This window comes from Agaricus bisporus (assembly GCF_000300575.1).
Source record: "Agaricus bisporus var. bisporus H97 unplaced genomic scaffold AGABI2scaffold_5, whole genome shotgun sequence".
In the NCBI taxonomy this organism is placed as follows: Eukaryota; Fungi; Basidiomycota; class Agaricomycetes; order Agaricales; family Agaricaceae; genus Agaricus; species Agaricus bisporus.
The window spans coordinates 750518-767175 of NW_006267368.1; the positions used below are offsets into that span (position 1 = coordinate 750518).

Here is a 16658-nt window from a genome sequence, read left to right on the forward strand (position 1 = left end):
GGTGAGGCGTACGTACGATCCTGGAAGTGTCTGCATGATATGAAAACTGAAAATTGGAGGTTGGGCTTCATTCAGTTTTTTAACCTGTACTTTGCGTCTGGTAGCACTTGAAGGAGGAATTGGAGATGTCTTGATCTTCAGTGCACGCGACCATATGTCATTGGGATCATCGTGGAACCATTGAGGAGCCAGATTGACCTCCTGGTGAGATACATTCTCCGGATCTTTCCCGGCTGACAGACCTACGAAGGTCTCCTCTGCCTCTACTTCGACGGAGAGATGTCTTGCTGGGGTGGTTATTTCAGGTGTTTGGGGTTGCTGGATGGGCTCTTGAGAGCTAGCATTTAATGGTTTAAGGTCCACTTTCGTCTCGGTTTTGATTTTAAGTAGGTGTTGTTGGCGTTGTATATGTTCTATCCGTTTATTTTTTTCTTTGTCCTGTGCGTCACGTCTAAATTGGTTTCGTCTGGTTTCTTTGTTTTGGAGTTGAGATGGACTGATGATGATTACTTCGTCGTCATCAGTTGCTTCAGTTAACTGTTGTTTGGAGGAGGATGTAGGTTGTGGACGTTTCATGGAGTGAACATGGCTTGAAGATGAAGGATTCAAGGTCGTATCTCGTACAACTAGAGGAGGGGGTTTAGACGGTCCACGATTAGGATTGATGGCCTTCGCAATGGGAGGTGATTGTGCGTGCGTAGTGGCGAGAGCGCGCTTGGATCCATACAAACCAAGTTTAGAACTTGAAGAACGGTCAGGCGGGAAGGAGGAGTCCGAATCAGAGTCATCGATGACTATAATAGCGTCATCATGGTCCTTCCCGCCTTGTCCAACGTCATCCAATATGCGTGGTGGGGCTCGAGTACTACTAGTTGAAGAATGGGGTAATGGTGGTAGATTTGGAACTGGTGTGGTACTCCCCGCTCCCGCACCACTCCTGACGCAACGTTTGCATTTCCATGCTTGTAAGCCATTTGCCGAATCGCCTATATTATGGGCTCTTATCCGAAGAATGAGCTCGCTATCGGCGACAGGAGGAATATGACAACCTTCATTGGTTCAGATATAGTTGACAGCGATGAATTTTGGGGTCATGAATTAAATTCAATGGTCACTTACGATGGTGCCATTTGTGATTGCAAACGCAGCATGTTAAGAGAAAGGCTTGGACGGTGCTGTGCGTTTGAGAGCATCTGTTGCATGACATTGATGTGGGATGAAGAGGTGCGGGCTCAGAGCGCTGACGGAGTAACCAACTCGCAACTTATCTTGATCATCCATGGGCGCTTCTCTTAGAAAGGTATGGTGCGGAGCCGAAAAGCTTGAATGGAAAGGCCAAGGCCTCGTTCACCGCTGTTTCTCCACCTGGGCTACACCTGCCCTTGCGTTTTACATCGAATAGATGGTCTCTTTGTGCGATATGTACCTTAAAAGATACAAAACAAGGATCTCTTCCACCGGGCGGTTATGTACGTGCCTATTTCAATTCCAGGAACAGCTGCGGCAGTCCACGTGACTGATCCAGGCAGACGTCATATTGGCTCAGCTGCCTCACCTACTTAAGTCGCACCCCCTCCACGACTCTCCTTTCCTTCCTCCTAACTCTCCTATAGCAGTCATGGCAGACACTTGGAAAGACGGGATCCTCCTCAAAATCGTCAACATCATCGTCTATCTCCTCTTCCTCGGTTCAAACATCTATACCGTCGCTGCGCCTCAAGGCATCTACTATCACGGCAAGGAGACCTACATCACTCCCGCTCCTTGGGCTTTCCTCATCTGGTCTCTTATTCACCTTCTCCTCCTCGGCACTGTCATCTACCAGTTCTTCCCTCAAGGAAAACGCGTCATTATTGATGGCATATCTTGGAGGTTCCCTCTCTTAGCTGTTCTCAACGCCATCTACGTGAATCTTTGGGCCTCGAAGCATTATATCATTGGTATGTTTTTTGCTCGAGTCGTATAGTTTGTTTCTTACTTTGTTTTTATAGCATTCATCTTTGCCCTCTTTGTCAGCTCTGCAGTGACTGTACGAATATTTCCAATATTCATCCATGTCTGTCACACGCTTATTTCTGTTCACAGCACATCTATTACGTCGTAAAGAAATATCATATCGCCGAGTCTATCTCGGATGAGCTCTTCATTCATATTCCTTTCTCTCTTTACCACGGCTGGACAACGGTTCTTGTTGTCCTCACTGCCTTCGAGGCATTTGGTGTTAACAAATTCCATCATCATGCCGGTATTTGGACCAAGGTCTTTGTGTTCCTTGCCTTGTAAGTTTGTCCCCTGAAGGCTATTATTGCTTCTTAGTCATTGCTTTCTCAGGTTCTTCCTTGAGGGAACCGCAGCCACCTATGCCTTCTCAACCCCTGAGGGAGACCTTCCGGCCTCGATTGCCATCGCCTGGTCTCTCTGGGCCATCTTCGCTCAGCAGCGCAAACCAGAGTTCATCCATTGGTCTGCCCTTGCTTTTGCTATTCTTGCGCTCTTCTGGGTGCTCAAGGCTGCCTGGGGTGTCTATCGCGGCCATGGAAGAATCGCGCTTAGCGACGAGGAACGTGCTCCCCTCGTGGGATGAAGATATGCAGACGACATGCAGACCCCTCATCCCTGAGTACGTAACAAGCTAACCTTACGACACGCTTTATCTCCTATATCTTTTTCACTTCCATCGTTGGTGAGGCGACAAATTCTATGAGTTCTACTATACGTTTGTTGTACATGTTCAATCTGCAAAAAGTTCAATGACACTTGTCTAATAAGATTACACTGTCTAGATAAGACTACTTTGTCTAGATAATTTATATCATCAATGAGTCTTGTACGCGTTACTGCCTACATAAGGTGCGAAACGGTGACAACAACGTCGAAAGTTTCTCCGTCGCAATCAAAAACTGGGCTTAATACTATCAAATTGAAAGCCTACAAGGACTTTAGATAGTGACTTAGGATCACTCAGGAAAGACGTAGTCACAATGATGGTATACGATGAGACACGTATCGAATATAAGATGAAGGATGTCGATGAGGGAAAAGGAAGAAAGACGTCACTGCCAAGGATACGTATCTTTATAGTGTTCTATAATTAGTTGTTAGTCGTTGTAAGCGTAGCATGCTTACACCAACTCCATAAGTCTGGACATGACCTTAGAGAAGATAGGAATATAATTCACATTTATCTGATGTAATCATTGTTAAGAATGTCAAAGGGGGTAAGGTAAAATTTAAGCCTCATGCAGCAGGTAACAAGGTCCCGGCGCTTTGTGTTTAGCATCAGCCTTTTTTTTCTGAATTGGGATTTCTTACGCGACCCTTGAGCACATCCGCTGTACACTCTAAATAGTACACTGATAAGTAATCAACCCATTAAGAAAGAGACGATAGTGAGGTGTCATGGGCCCGAGCTTCCCGGAGTCGTTTAACCTGGGGGTTGGAGGGATCCTCAGTGGTTGGGCGTACTGCTTGCGAGGGAAGAAAGGCTTAGGTCAGTAAGTATGAGCGGTAGTATCAACTGTATATTAACGTTCGTCAACCATGATGTTACACCCGTGGTGACTCGAAGGCCAACAAGGAATCGAGAAGGCCCTCCAAATGATGAGTCTCGTTTGGTTCCTGGAAAAAACTAATTCACTAACCCTTGCTTATAATTATCTACATTAGAACTCGTAGCTCTAAACCAATGGGGCGACATCGTTTTCAAATATCTATTCTTTTAGTTGTATCATTACAGAGCAGGCTGGTCGTCCGATTGCGCATCAGAAGAGTTGCGGCGTAGGCGTGAGAACCCTCGCAAAGTTTGCAGCGGCGAAGTAACAGTGAAGATGGGGATCTGAGAAGCTTCTCAGTCAAGTTCCGGGTTCCGTATGTTCGGGACGAATAAGCAAAGCAGATGCAATTCCCCCGATGTGCCTAAGAATAAAAGGAGCTGGGAAATATTCCCACTCGATATCAAATAGATTTGAAAGTCGTACTACACCGCTGGTCAAGTTGTCAATAGACAGTTGGGTTGTTGGATCTGAGCACATGCTAAAGATCAAAGAATCCAGGGAGTTCGTGGGAGGGATACTTGAAAGTTCAAACTTCCACGACGGACATTTCCAGGAAAGAAAGCAGAGAGAGATATCTTTGCCACTATGTGTCTCGCATAGGCGTTGCTATTGATACTCAGCAATGACGAATGAGGCATATATGAGTGGCTGAGCTAGCCGTACCACTTACACTAGACCTCAGCCGACCTTTTACTTATAGCATCTGGCAACACTTGGAATAAAACCAACACACAGGTCGTTTATATAAATACACAACTCCGAACTAAAACATAGTAATAATAAAGTGTGAGTCATGGTAACCAACCGTCTCGCTTCATCGATGAATCCGATGGATGGTTTACGAGGTGGGACTAGATATTTGCGCAGAGTGAATAAGAGCAGACGTCTGGAGCTGATCATAAACTTACACTGGCGCGACCGAAGTGACACTGGGGTTGGAAGGGTAATCAGGGAATTCATCCGGGCACTGTATCAAAAACAAGCAGGCTCAGAGTGGAAATCGTATTGTGAATGTCAATTGGACTCACGGTCTGCTCAAGATCATCTTTGGTCAAGTCGGCAGGGAAGTATGGTTCATTTGTCAAAGGGATCGTTCGCGGAATGACGTCTGAACAATCAATCAATTGGCTCTTATCTTGCCCGACGAGAGACAGTTTGACCATGGCGTCGCTAAATGCCGATGCCATTTTTTGTTGATCAGCTATCGTGGAATTTTAGGTGAGCTATTCTTCTTGGTTGGCAAACATTCTTACTAGCGAAGAGTTGCCAGTCACATGCGGTTCGTTCATCTATGATCAAGTTAGTCCTTCAATGTTATCAGATGCCTTTTGTTAGCAAGACAGACCTCGAGCCAACTAATGATAAATAATGTTAACAATCACAAATTCAGACAACAAAAGACTGTATACGTACAAGTCCATCGGATTCGAGACGAAGTTCTCCCGGCAAGGGAGATAAGGCTTCACCTTGGTTCCCCCCAGTGCTTTGCCAAAATTAGGATGCGTAACGAATGTCAACGAACTACTTACCCTGGGAAGGAAGTGCCTTTAAGCATAGTCTCGATAAAGAACTGCCTGTCAAATTCTCCGGGAGTCGAGTCGAAGGGGACACTAGAGGTTGCGTTGGATACTGAGACGTTTCTTATTGATAGGGAATGTCTTACCCTTCGAGCTGGAATAAGGTGCTCATGAGATGAGAATGCATACTGACGAAGAAATAAACTTACACCGGGCTCAATTGTGTCCGAAGCTGCGACAGTATGACTACGGGGGGATTGGACACATATTTCTCGATCTTGTTCTAGAGACTCACGATGCAAGCAATGCAACAACTTCAGTGGGGGTAAAACCAGCATCATCGAAGCGTTCAAGAATTTTCGTGACGGAATCTGTTGATTATCAACTTGGGTTGTAGATTATACCGGAAAGGCTGATGAGAGACTGACCGAAGGGCTCAGGGACAAGACCATCGGGGGAAGCGGCGGTAGCGTCTGGGCGGCCTAAGAAAAAGGGTATGCGAGGTGCGCCGGGGCAGTTGGTCAATCCAACAACGGTTGCAAACTGGATGCTAGGAAGAGCGTTAACAGGATGCAACACAGATTATGAGTCCAGGCTCACAAATCGCCGGCACTGATGTTGTGGCTGTTTATAAAAGGTCGTAATGTCTCTACAATCTCGTCGATTCCTGCGTTAGCGGCAAATGTGGTCTCCACATCGCCGAAAGTGACGAGAGAACCATCAGCACCACCACCACTGGAAATCATTTTAGCGATACTAGCTGCCGCCACAGACAGTCAGAACCTACCCAGCTGCTCTGGAGAATCCGATAGCATCATGAAATGATGCCCGCAAGGTTTCATGGACCTAAAGTATAAATATGCTGTTGAATATCGTAACTCTATCAAAAAATTAAATCATTACCTCTTCACCGCACTCGTTTTCGAACAAGTTCGGCTGGATATCTGCTATAATGGGGAGCAGAACGCAACAGGCCTCATTAGAAACAGTGGTGCCATCGGCACATTGGGCCCTCCTGGTAGGAACAGCTACATCGTTGACTTGTCGGCAAATAATATGAGGATATGAGTAAAGTGCGTACCAGCAATAAATTGGACGGCGTTCAAAGCCAAAATAAGGCTGAGAAGAATTTTGAAAGCCATTTCGAATAACCAGAAGACAAGGCAGATGTGTTCGACCAGTTTGAACAGCCCAGCTTTTAAAACATTCAGTTATGCCACCTTCAGGGAACCAGTGTTTCGGGCCCAAGTCCGTATGTATTATTACTGTCCTTCTGAATCATGGTTTCGCCAGGTCGAGCGGCCCATGGGTATGCTTAGACATCGCCGTATCAACTTCAATCAGGAAAGTATTCGATTCAGATTGGTTAATAGAATCGGGGATAGAAGAGTTAAAATGGGTATCAGTCAGAGAAACAGTCGTGCCACGGTGACCGCATCTATCAGCACCGTAACCAGTAGCAAAGATTATGTTCCTAATGATCTCGGGGTTCCCGACCAATTTAGGTGCGGCAGCCATGTGGAATTGGTCCATACAGGGTCCACAGCACATTATGCCGGATTGATTCGTGTTCGGGTAATATAGATTGTTTTCCCAATATTCTTAGCTTTCGACGTGGTACGGGCGATCGAAATGACAACCAGAAAAACTTAAAGCAGGTCACAGCCTTTGTCGTGACCATGGAAAGATTCAAGTATAACGTATCCTCGGGTGTCCCAGCGCTGGGAAAAGAAGGCAGGCGTTCGGTTTTGACAGTTGCCGTCAGGAACGAAGACCGATGAGATCTGTGAATGATTGTTATGCAAAATGATATCCCATTTGAAGATTTAGGTGAAAATTGTCAGAGTCAGATCATGGCCACCAAAAAATTGTGCTGGAACCGAGTACCGGAATACAGAATGCCCCCAAAAAGGCTCGAGATTGTGGACTATCTGTAAACCCTCTATTAGCACAGATTGGCGCGGCCAAGTTGTAATCATCAGGGTTGGCCTTTATCAGGGTTCAGAAATCCAAGTTCCACCCAATGAAAATAAAACAAATGAAAGCCTGTGTGTCCTTATCCATGCCACATGAGAGGGCTCTGAGTTCGAAGCATCTCCACAATGCCTGGGTAGATTCCCATCTAAACACACACTGGACTGGGCAGGAGAAAAGAGAATACACTGATGCCACACGCGAGGACATGTCGAAGTTTCAGGGTTGAGAGTTTAAGATAAAGAATATTGTGAAAATGAAGTTATCTTACGCGAATGCTCGGTCGAAGCCTGGTACCTGGACAGACCCAGGTATATCGGAATTTGTAAAGCAAGAGGGAATTCCTGTTCTGTCGAAGGCGAATATGATTATTCCGTTCAGAATCGAACCCCTGAGAAGATGTCAAACAATGAAATCTTAAGGAGAAACGGGCTCAGCGACTCTTTACTTTTGAGCATACCCATGTAATCAGGTTTCGATACACGCTGTTCTCCCATACGGTCGAACGTGAGACACATTTGTATGAAGAGTGATGAGCGATTCATGTACTGAGCATTATGAACCGGGGCTTACCGGCACCCGTTGAATGTTGAACCAAGTTAACTAACCGTGGGACGTGCTATCTTAAAGTTTGTGATCTCCCTCTCACCTTGACCAAATGTTCCAGGATAGAAAAACACGCTCATGTAGTGGACTGCTCTGGCAGGACATGTTTGCGACGAGTATCTTGGAGATATTGTGGAGATACTTCAACGCCTAAACATCAACATTGACTTTTTGAAGTAATCAAAAGCCCTATTGGAAGTAACTACTGGACCGAATCCGAACACACAAACTAAACACAACTACTTAACACTTACAGTACTAACTACAGAGTTGAAGTGACTAGTGGCGCCCTTGAAAGATTTTCAACTCTCATTCGATTTCGCAAGAAAGATGCTCAGACAGACGATTGTGATGGGATTTGTTTACATGAATCCGGGGCCATTCTTGGGAGTGCTCGTATCCATACCGGTACCGGTGCGACGCATGCGGATGAAGCTCCGTTTGATCTTCATAGAGAGATTTATTCCGGAGACATATTGAAGCTGTGAGGATGAGGTGGAGTTAAACGACTCGCCGAAAATGCCAAAGACGTTGAGGACAATAACAGTGAGATGGCATCGTTTGACGACGACAGAGCAAACTCTCTTGCGAAGATAAGAAATTGTATATTGAGACTCATCTTACCTATTTCCACCTATTTCCACCCTTATCTGAGTCTCCCCTGGCCATCAAATGATTACCATTCGCATTCATGAGCGGTTCACCAACTGTACCTAGACCTCCTGAATGTTCATGAACCTGTTCAGCGCTGGCGTAAACGGAACAAGACTGGAATAAGAGCAGAAGCAAAAACAGACTGCCTTTTCAGGCAATCTAGTATTTTAAGGACGGATACGGGTAAGGGTTCAACTTTCATACCTGGGCCGCATCTCAGGAGTACTTCGGAGTGCCTGAGCGAGTCGGATACGTGAGGTGGAGCTTGAGTGTCCCGCCCGACTCCGCTGTACTAAGCCTCGCCGGCACAGTAACTTTGCATGTGTCATGGTTATGCGTCTCGGGCTTCGTAAGATCTTGCACACAATCTAGTACCTTCTCCAGTATAATTATAATGATTAATAGCCCCCAAAAAAGAGTAAATGAAACGAAAAGAGATAAAGCACAGGAACGGAAAGGAAAGTGACCGACGCGACGACGTGACGTGACGGCACGCGTCTACACAGGTCTACACGCGCCTTGAGTTCGTCAGAGCCTCAGAGGACATATCTCGACCATGGACATCGAAGCGGATTATGATCACTCTCTTCCAGGTATTTCTCACTTTCTGAAGCGAAGATATGCTGATCATAGGTATCAGAGGTCATGCTAACTTACTACCGAAGATTGTACCCTTTCAGGCCCATCTTCACCTGGTTGAATCACGACCACACACCAACACGTCTGTTTACCCACAGAGAATGGGCATTTACATTGGCTGGTGACGTCTATCTACGGTACAACTCTTTTGCAACAGCTGAAGACCTCAAGAAGCAAGTCTGCGATCTGAATCCAACTCGATTTGAGATTGGACCTGTATATTCAGCTCGGGTGCGCGGATAACCATATCTGCGTCTCATTCTTTGTTTAATTGCGTGCCATATAGCCCAGAGACAGAAAAACAGTAAGGCCTAGTGCATTCCAGCCGGTTCAGCGTGAGCTGGTCTTCGATCTCGATATGACCGACTACGATCCAATCCGAACGTGTTGTTCCGACGCTGACATCTGCAAGCGCTGCTGGGCGTTTATAACGGCTGCGGTTCGTGTCCTGGATCCCGCTATACGTGATCAATTTGGTTATGAGCACCTCTTATGGGTTTATTCTGGACGCCGTGGTATTCATTTGTGGATTTCGGACAAGGAGGCATTGGACTTAACAGATCAGGAACGGAAAGCCATAGTTGGGTGGATGACGGTTGTCAATAGCGGAAAGGACTCCAACAAACGACTAAGTGTGCGAACGAGTTCAAAATCTCTCCCAGCACCACTCCAGTGCGTCATAACCTGTTAAGCACATACATTGCACTAACTCACACAAATTGCAGGAATGTTTTAGAAAATCTTAAACATACTTTCACTACACTCATCTTACGGGATCAGGATTTATTCGCCAGCAATGAGGCAGCTGCAGCTTTACTTGAACACATACCAGACCAGGAAATCGTAGAGAAAGTCAAGACTAATTGGATCAATAGTGCCTGCTCTACTTCCGAAGCTAAATGGGTGGAGCTTCTAAAAACTGTGCGAAGCTCCAAGTCTTCAGACACCCTGCAGGTAGGTAGAGGAAATAGCATATGTGCATCACTTATATATCCGTCAACTCCCATAGGCAGCCATGGAAGACATCATCTTGTATTACACTTATCCGCGCCTTGACGCTGAGGTCTCCAAACATCGAAATCATTTACTCAAAGCACCTTTCTGCGTACATCCTAAAACCGGCCGCGTTTGTGTACCTGTCGACCCGGAGAAAGTTGAGGAATTCGATCCTGAAGCCGTTCCGACTGTAGCACAGTTACTTCGCGAGCTCGATTCCATCACCCCAGCGACAAACAGCGAGGAAAGTGGTAATGAACATCATCACTCCGGTCAGTGAAATCATATCAGGCGACCCAGAGAATACTTACTATCAATTGAACGGCAGACTGGGAAAAGACTTCCTTGAAACCATACGTCGATCTACTCAACCGGCATGCCTCGTCATTGATGGAGAAGACAAGGCTAGAGAAACGCACCCAAGGTATGTGTCACGTCGAAAAAAGTATGCTAAAATGGGAATGAACAATGAAACTTGTAGGAAGCATGGCTTGGTGATGATGACACCGAAACAGATTTTTAGTTCCAGCATGTTGAGCAGGGGCTACTGTCCAATGTTCATGCTCATATTCCAGAATATTTTATCATTTTCGTGATTGGTGTAACATGAAATCTGGAGTTCTCTGCGCATTATTACTGGTGCAACGACGGGTTCGTATAAAACACGACTCGAAATTGGAGCCAAAAAGGAATAGCACTGGAGAGGCCTGGGAGAGGGCTCGGGCACAAGACAGAGTGGCGACGATTGATTTTAAATACAACTTAGATATAAATTGTATGCGATTTGATCAGTAAGAACATTGACCGTTGACCATCGAGTTTCAGCAACTACTTGATGTTTGTAAACATCCTCTATTGACGGATAGAAAGGTAATAAGACAATATTAGACGTTCGCGCCAGCAACAAATTGGCACGCTACCTACAAAACTATAGAGGGAGCTGAAAAGGGTCAGGCGGGAATAGAAAAAAGAAATAATAAAAAGTTCGCTGTAGCAATCACGCCTTCGTAAACACCGATTTCGAAACTAAAAGATATAGAAATAAAAACAATGTATAACCTTCACTTGAACAGACAACTAGTCTGTATTGGTAGCTTCCAACTGGAGCCATTTATAAGTAATCCCATTCGCGTCATCGTGCGCTCTCATAACGTCCATAACGTGGTGAATGATAACGGACGCGCACTCCTCAGCTCGACCAATCCCACTTAGACATCCTTGCCTATATTCACTTTCAGATAATCCCAACAACTTCGCAACTGAATCGAAGTTGGGGCCACCATAAGCATAAAGAATGGGGGGAAGTGCGACGAGTGACGGAATGTCTTGTGTGAGAGCAGTAAGCTCGAGAGCCATATCGCCTGCAGAGCAACCTTGCTCGCTCTTCGTGTGAATCGCATCCAAGAGCGTAGATAGCGCATTGAGGGCTTCGAATGCCTCATCAACAGCTTCCTGGGCCAGACGTGTGTCTGCCCTTTCTGCACTGGGGCGTGGAAGCATATTCAAGAGGTCAAACAGTGCTCGCGTATCAGCCGATGCAGTAGCTGGCACGGCAACAATAGGTGGAGAAGGCGGCCGCGATGGAGGAAGTTTCAACGTGAATCGCCCCAATGGCGGTGTAAGAGGAGGTGTCGGAGGTGTACGCGCCCTTTTGACTGAAGGTAGCACAGGAAATGAAGGAACCGAATGGATGAAAGGGCGATTGGATAAAGCGAGTAGTCCCTTCCATACTAGTGAAATTAAAAACGAGGCGAGATTGGTGTGAGACGCGGAGGAAGCCGTACACTTGGTCAGCACCTTGGCATAAATGGGCATGGCAGACTGTAAGGTAACAATTGAAGGGTGGTAGATGATTGCTGTTTTGACTCCAGTTGTCACCTTGGGTGAGATACTGTTGGGAGTCTCCAGCGCTTCAATGACCGGCATCAACTCGGTGCGAATGCTAGCGATCAACGGGCTGACTACCCTGTCGATGATCGAAACCAGTCCCTTCCGAATAGGGTTTAGACCGTCGCCACGAGCGTCTGCCTCCAATCCGAGACCTAGTTCATCAAATGTCTCAAGAAGTTCTTGTGCAAACATCATAAAAGCGAGAGCATGAGATTGAGTAGGATTGATATTCGGACCCTGCAAACTTAATGCAGGAGGTGAATGGAATTGAGGAGAGGACAGCAGCGGCAATAGATGGGCACATAGATCGGTGAGGAGAACAGACAGTGGGCGATGAAGCGATCGGATAATTGCACGGTATAAGTGAGGATTGTTCTGATTTGTCTTTAATTCCCTGAAAATGGAATGTGAGATAAATGACTAGACGGATGAGAGTGGAAACGTACAGCGCAATGAGTTGCCCCAACACATGTCCTCTGCCTGGAGGAAGGGGACGTCTTCCGGCAACAACTTCGTAAGCGAGGGCGGGGCCAGCAGGTTGGGCAAGGGCTCGTGACACAGCTTCGCTAAGTTTCAAGCTGAGGACCTCCAAGTATGAGCCATCCCGAACGAGAGGAGTGGGAGAGTCCTGGGAGGGTTTGGTCGTAGCAGGGGAAGGGCGCCTGAAATTGTTTAAGGCAAGTCTATTGAGGGGTCCTGTAGTCCTGTCGGTGCTGTGCACTGAAACGGGTTCAGCACGTTGGGTGGGCAGAGATGTTGGTGCGGGGGAAGATGGGCGGCTGGCTGGGCGGAAGAAGGGGGACCTAAGGACATTCATCTTGAGTTGCTTTTGTAATTTCTATGATAATTTGGAAGAGGGATAGATGCGGGGCGGGTCTTAGTGTTCTGCTACGGGAGTCCTGTGGTGGGACCAACAACTTCACGAGATAATTGAATACTTATCCCATCGAAAGAGGGATAGCGTAGTACGGTTTGGATTCCGAAGGATCCTAAGGGGGACGGTCGCTCTCGGAGAGGACAAAGAAAACAACAGATGGTCCAAAGAGAATGGCGTTGATTTGCTTTGTCAGTCTGAGGGAGAGTGAGGGGACGGCGCAAAGGAGAACTGTGTGGGCGCACCTTGAAGAAACTGTCATAGATTGAAGAAGATGCACGGTATGTGAAGGATCGTCAAGGACGAGTAGTGTGGAGTACAGACAAGAGTCCGCTGTGCACTGCAATTTTCAGTCAAACTTTTTATGTGATATCGCTTTTCTCACGACGTACACCATCAGTTCCGGCCGGTCAGGAACTATGTGGAACTATGTACGCCACTTCATCTTTGGAAGAAACAAAACCAACTGGCGGGCTGCATATTTACAAAACATCACTCCTCCCCAGTCAATAGCTTCTTCACCTCGTCCCGCAAATATGCCTCTTTGCAGCGCAGCCGCCAAAGACTACCCTCTCCACCGGCGTCCCTTAACCGTAACAGGCCAACGTTATCCGAACCATGTGGCACTATCACGATCTTCAGATCACCTATGTGCATGGTCAGCCTGTGATTTTTTTTTGACATCCTCGCAAGCTATACCGAAGAATGGTGGCACGTCAGTGCGAGTGACTTCAAGCCGGTAATGCAAGCCGCGCAATTGTTTAACGACATCGTCTGTGGATCCGTCGCACCAGCCCTTTACATCATAGTGGCCAGGTTCAACCGAGTTCCAAACATCCTCAAACTTAAGTCCCATTCGAGCATTTTGAATTTCGCTGTCGTCACCTTCTACCAGCTCCATTACAGACGGTGAGTCAAACGCAATGAGATCCACCCGTGCATTCTATAGTTAGCATTGAGCAGATAACACTCATGTAAAGCATAGTGAAACCCACCAAGTCTTCTACGCTGGGCACTGTCGCCGATTTCGGCTTTCGGCTAGTCAGGGTACTGACAGCGGACCATAGTACTTGAAAAATCTCTTACCTCTATACCTTCATTTGACGCTTTAACAGAGGGTGGGCTCCCTGTTGCCAAAAACCGAACATGTGAGTCCCTAACGGTTGAAGTGGATGAATGGGAATCACTTGGTCCTACGTCAGAGCGGGATCCTGACGCACTGCCCGGAGAATTTGAAGTGCGGTGTGCGCGTAAACTGGGAACAGCTTGTGGGGTATCATATGCCTTATATCTCAATTTATTGGTAGATGTCCCTGGAGTTGTTACGATCTGTGCGGTATGCGCAGAGGATCGAGGGATTTTCGCCTCTTCTGCACTCCGATCAGTCTTGGCATTCTCTGCACGTCGGTGGGTCTCTAAGGCCTCTAAGAGGTCAGGCAGCTATGAACCACGAATGTAAAGCATCAGCTTGATATGTTTGGCCGCATTTGCACATGCCTTACGGTGGATGATCTACTGGTTGAAATTATTTCCAGCAAGGCAGCCTTATCTTCGCTTAGTGCCAAAAACTGTTCGCATCGCTACATAATTTTTAGCATTTCGTCCAAAGTTCTCAGCGCCACTCACATGGCGGATGTGTCGGGCTCCTGTCTCAGAGACTTCTGAAACTGTCTTCCTAACATCAGCCGGTACCCCTTCGGAGTCTGCCACAATACGCAGCATTGCCAAAATGCATGGCTCTTGGACAGCAGCTGGCCATGTTATGAGCTGGTGCATGGTATCTATCATACTCAGCTTCATACGCACATAAATTGCCCTTCAGCCTATGGCAAATTCCCAACAACAGATCGGTAGGCGCTAGAGATACCGATCGAAAGTATTCAGTGGCCAGCGCCACTGCGATTATCATGATCGTTGGACCGAGTTCTACATCTGTATCACACAAGGTTGTCAATATAGTGGCGGCGCAGGACACTCGAAATGAAGCTTCCTCTTAGTGAAGAGAGTTAGACGCAGGCAATAAACCAGGAACGGGTTCTCTTACGAGATCTTATATGTGTAAGGACGCATTCTATCGCTGAGTCGAGGATTTCATTTCCAGCCACGTGCGGCTCTAATTGGGCAAGGAGGGTCCTAACTTGCTTTGCATACAACTCTCCATTCTCAAATAAAATCTCGAGAATTCCCAAAAGACGCCTTGTTTTTTCATTCAGGTCCCTGAAAGGTAGAGGAGTTCGGGTTGTAGCCGAGATGGCTCGAATGTAATACTCATTAACGATACCCTGGTCCACTCCGCTAAGAAGACGTAGAGTCTGCGTATTCACGTTGTCAGATTTCGGTCGTCGTACGAGTGTCAACTCTTCGCACCTTCTTTCGAATGAGATCGTCGTTAGAATCTAGAAGTTGCATAATCTTTTCAACTTCCCAACCCTCAAGGATGGCAGGCATATCATTCGACCTTCCGGCCCAAAGGTTTGGATCCACAGATCCAATACAAGAGAGAAATATATACTTCTCATTGGGGGTCTGTGCTGTCAGATAGTTGCGAATTGTCCCAACGAGGGAAGTATGTGTTTGTTCCTCGACAGAATACAGAGTTGGCGCATCGAATTTTTCGAAAAGTCGATAAAGCCCCAGCATGGTCACTGTAACGATCAGATATGTTTTCCGCAACATGTTGACGTACTCACTGGCATCATCTGCAGAAGAACAAGAGACCAGCAGATTGAATGCTACTGGTAGGTTTAAGATTCTCAGCCTAACGGACGAGAATGTCACATCGGCTTTGTTAAAAAAACACACAGGCATACCCTATGCTATGAAGAACCCCCAGTAAAACGATGACCAGTCCGTGATTTTCTGGTGTATAAGCCTGCACACGGCTTTCAAAGACATTGTTCAGTGCGTCTTCCGTTATTGAAGCCAGCTCAGGATTAACCTGCGAATGACTCTGAGTACCGCAGGTGGTGCGAGGAATATCATCCTACTCACATGAAAGGACGTTGCAGCAACCCTTGATGCGGCACATACGACACCTTCATCTTGATCGTCCAACCTTTTTAAAATCTTGGAATGATTCTGACTTAGAAGCTCAGGTTCGCAATGGGAGAGACTCCGAAGAGCATATAACGCCCTTTTTCGAACAGACGGACTAGATATCATCGTTTCAATAACTTGTTGCATTACGAAGATGATTGCAATACATACTGACTGGTTATGTGACAATAAATCATATAGTCTACCTTGGACGGCGGGGATGATATAGGCGGAAGGAGTCACGACTATGTTGTCAAGAGCCAAGCACATTCTTGAGACGCTATTGTCCTCGAGATCCTATTCAGGTGTCATAAATACATTGACCCGTACGTCGTACATGGAAAGACTCGCCTTGCGCAGAGTATTGACCAACATCAGTCGCATCTCATGATTCAGCGGCATCATCTCCGCGCAATAGAGATACCCTAATGAACATGAAATACTGAGCAGTCATGTTCGTTATAAATCCTACCTATTCTCTTGTCTTCTACTGTAGTTCCAGCTTCGGCCAGGCCGAGTGCGCTTTGAAACGCAAAGTCAAAAGACCCTGTTGGAAATATCGGAATTGTCGCGGTCATGGAACAGTATAGAAGCAGAATAAGCGCCTCCTTTATCTTTTTCTACGGCAGGTTAGTTGCGACACCAAGACCAGTAACACGATTACGCGCACAAGAGAGAGACCAGGTTGTGCGAGTTGTAGGCGGATAGCTTCGACTTCAGATTCAAGAGATCTGTTTGCAGCTGCTTCGGAAGTCGATTCCTCGATGTTTCTGACGAGTGCATAGTGAGCTCGGCTCAAAGCGCCAGAAGATATGAATGGCACGTTCATGGCACAGAGATGGCAGCAGGCACTCGACCGCGCCGCTCGTGATCATTTTCATTAGGTAAACATATGAGTATGATCAAGTTTCAGCAGGC

General features: G+C 46.6%; 5 protein-coding genes across 5 annotated transcripts; 2 read left to right on the forward strand and 3 right to left on the reverse strand.

The window, feature by feature from the left end:
- The first annotated feature begins 1578 nt into the window (after positions 1-1578).
- AGABI2DRAFT_192500 (hypothetical protein) lies at positions 1579-2845 on the forward strand. Its single transcript, XM_006460863.1, has 4 exons — positions 1579-1940; positions 1992-2029; positions 2086-2279; positions 2332-2845. Exons 1-4 carry the CDS (start codon positions 1619-1621, stop codon positions 2582-2584), a joined length of 807 nt encoding a protein of 268 aa, XP_006460926.1. The 5' UTR covers positions 1579-1618; the 3' UTR covers positions 2585-2845.
- Positions 2846-4252: 1407 nt separating this feature from the next.
- MnP (manganese peroxidase) lies at positions 4253-6319 on the reverse strand. The gene is made up of 15 exons (XM_006460864.1): positions 6153-6319; positions 5975-6099; positions 5859-5917; positions 5672-5806; positions 5500-5621; positions 5367-5442; positions 5281-5317; positions 5218-5225; positions 5084-5164; positions 4968-5037; positions 4900-4909; positions 4808-4843; positions 4583-4755; positions 4463-4521; positions 4253-4405 (listed from the first exon to the last, which is right to left on the reverse strand). The coding sequence occupies exons 1-15, from the start codon at positions 6211-6213 to the stop codon at positions 4393-4395; spliced, it is 1065 nt and encodes a 354-aa protein (XP_006460927.1). The 5' UTR covers positions 6214-6319; the 3' UTR covers positions 4253-4392.
- A 2487-nt stretch (positions 6320-8806) lies between these two features.
- On the forward strand, positions 8807-10764 carry AGABI2DRAFT_192501 (hypothetical protein). Its single transcript, XM_006460865.1, has 7 exons — positions 8807-8898; positions 8946-9175; positions 9231-9616; positions 9670-9898; positions 9954-10212; positions 10269-10364; positions 10422-10764. The coding sequence occupies exons 1-7, from the start codon at positions 8862-8864 to the stop codon at positions 10436-10438; spliced, it is 1254 nt and encodes a 417-aa protein (XP_006460928.1). The 5' UTR covers positions 8807-8861; the 3' UTR covers positions 10439-10764.
- Positions 10765-10905: 141 nt separating this feature from the next.
- On the reverse strand, positions 10906-12835 carry AGABI2DRAFT_204264 (hypothetical protein). Its single transcript, XM_006460866.1, has 2 exons — positions 12277-12835; positions 10906-12224 (listed from the first exon to the last, which is right to left on the reverse strand). The coding sequence occupies exons 1-2, from the start codon at positions 12645-12647 to the stop codon at positions 11018-11020; spliced, it is 1578 nt and encodes a 525-aa protein (XP_006460929.1). The 5' UTR covers positions 12648-12835; the 3' UTR covers positions 10906-11017.
- A 512-nt stretch (positions 12836-13347) lies between these two features.
- AGABI2DRAFT_69571 (hypothetical protein) lies at positions 13348-16569 on the reverse strand (the record flags this gene model as incomplete). The annotated part of the gene is given in 13 exon segments (XM_006460867.1): positions 13348-13647; positions 13791-14144; positions 14207-14284; positions 14331-14455; positions 14511-14696; positions 14749-15016; positions 15072-15487; positions 15507-15652; positions 15706-15855; positions 15916-16037; positions 16071-16165; positions 16213-16360; positions 16411-16569. 13 exon segments carry the CDS (start codon positions 16567-16569, stop codon positions 13348-13350), a joined length of 2547 nt encoding a protein of 848 aa, XP_006460930.1.
- Between the last annotated feature and the right edge of the window lie 89 nt (positions 16570-16658).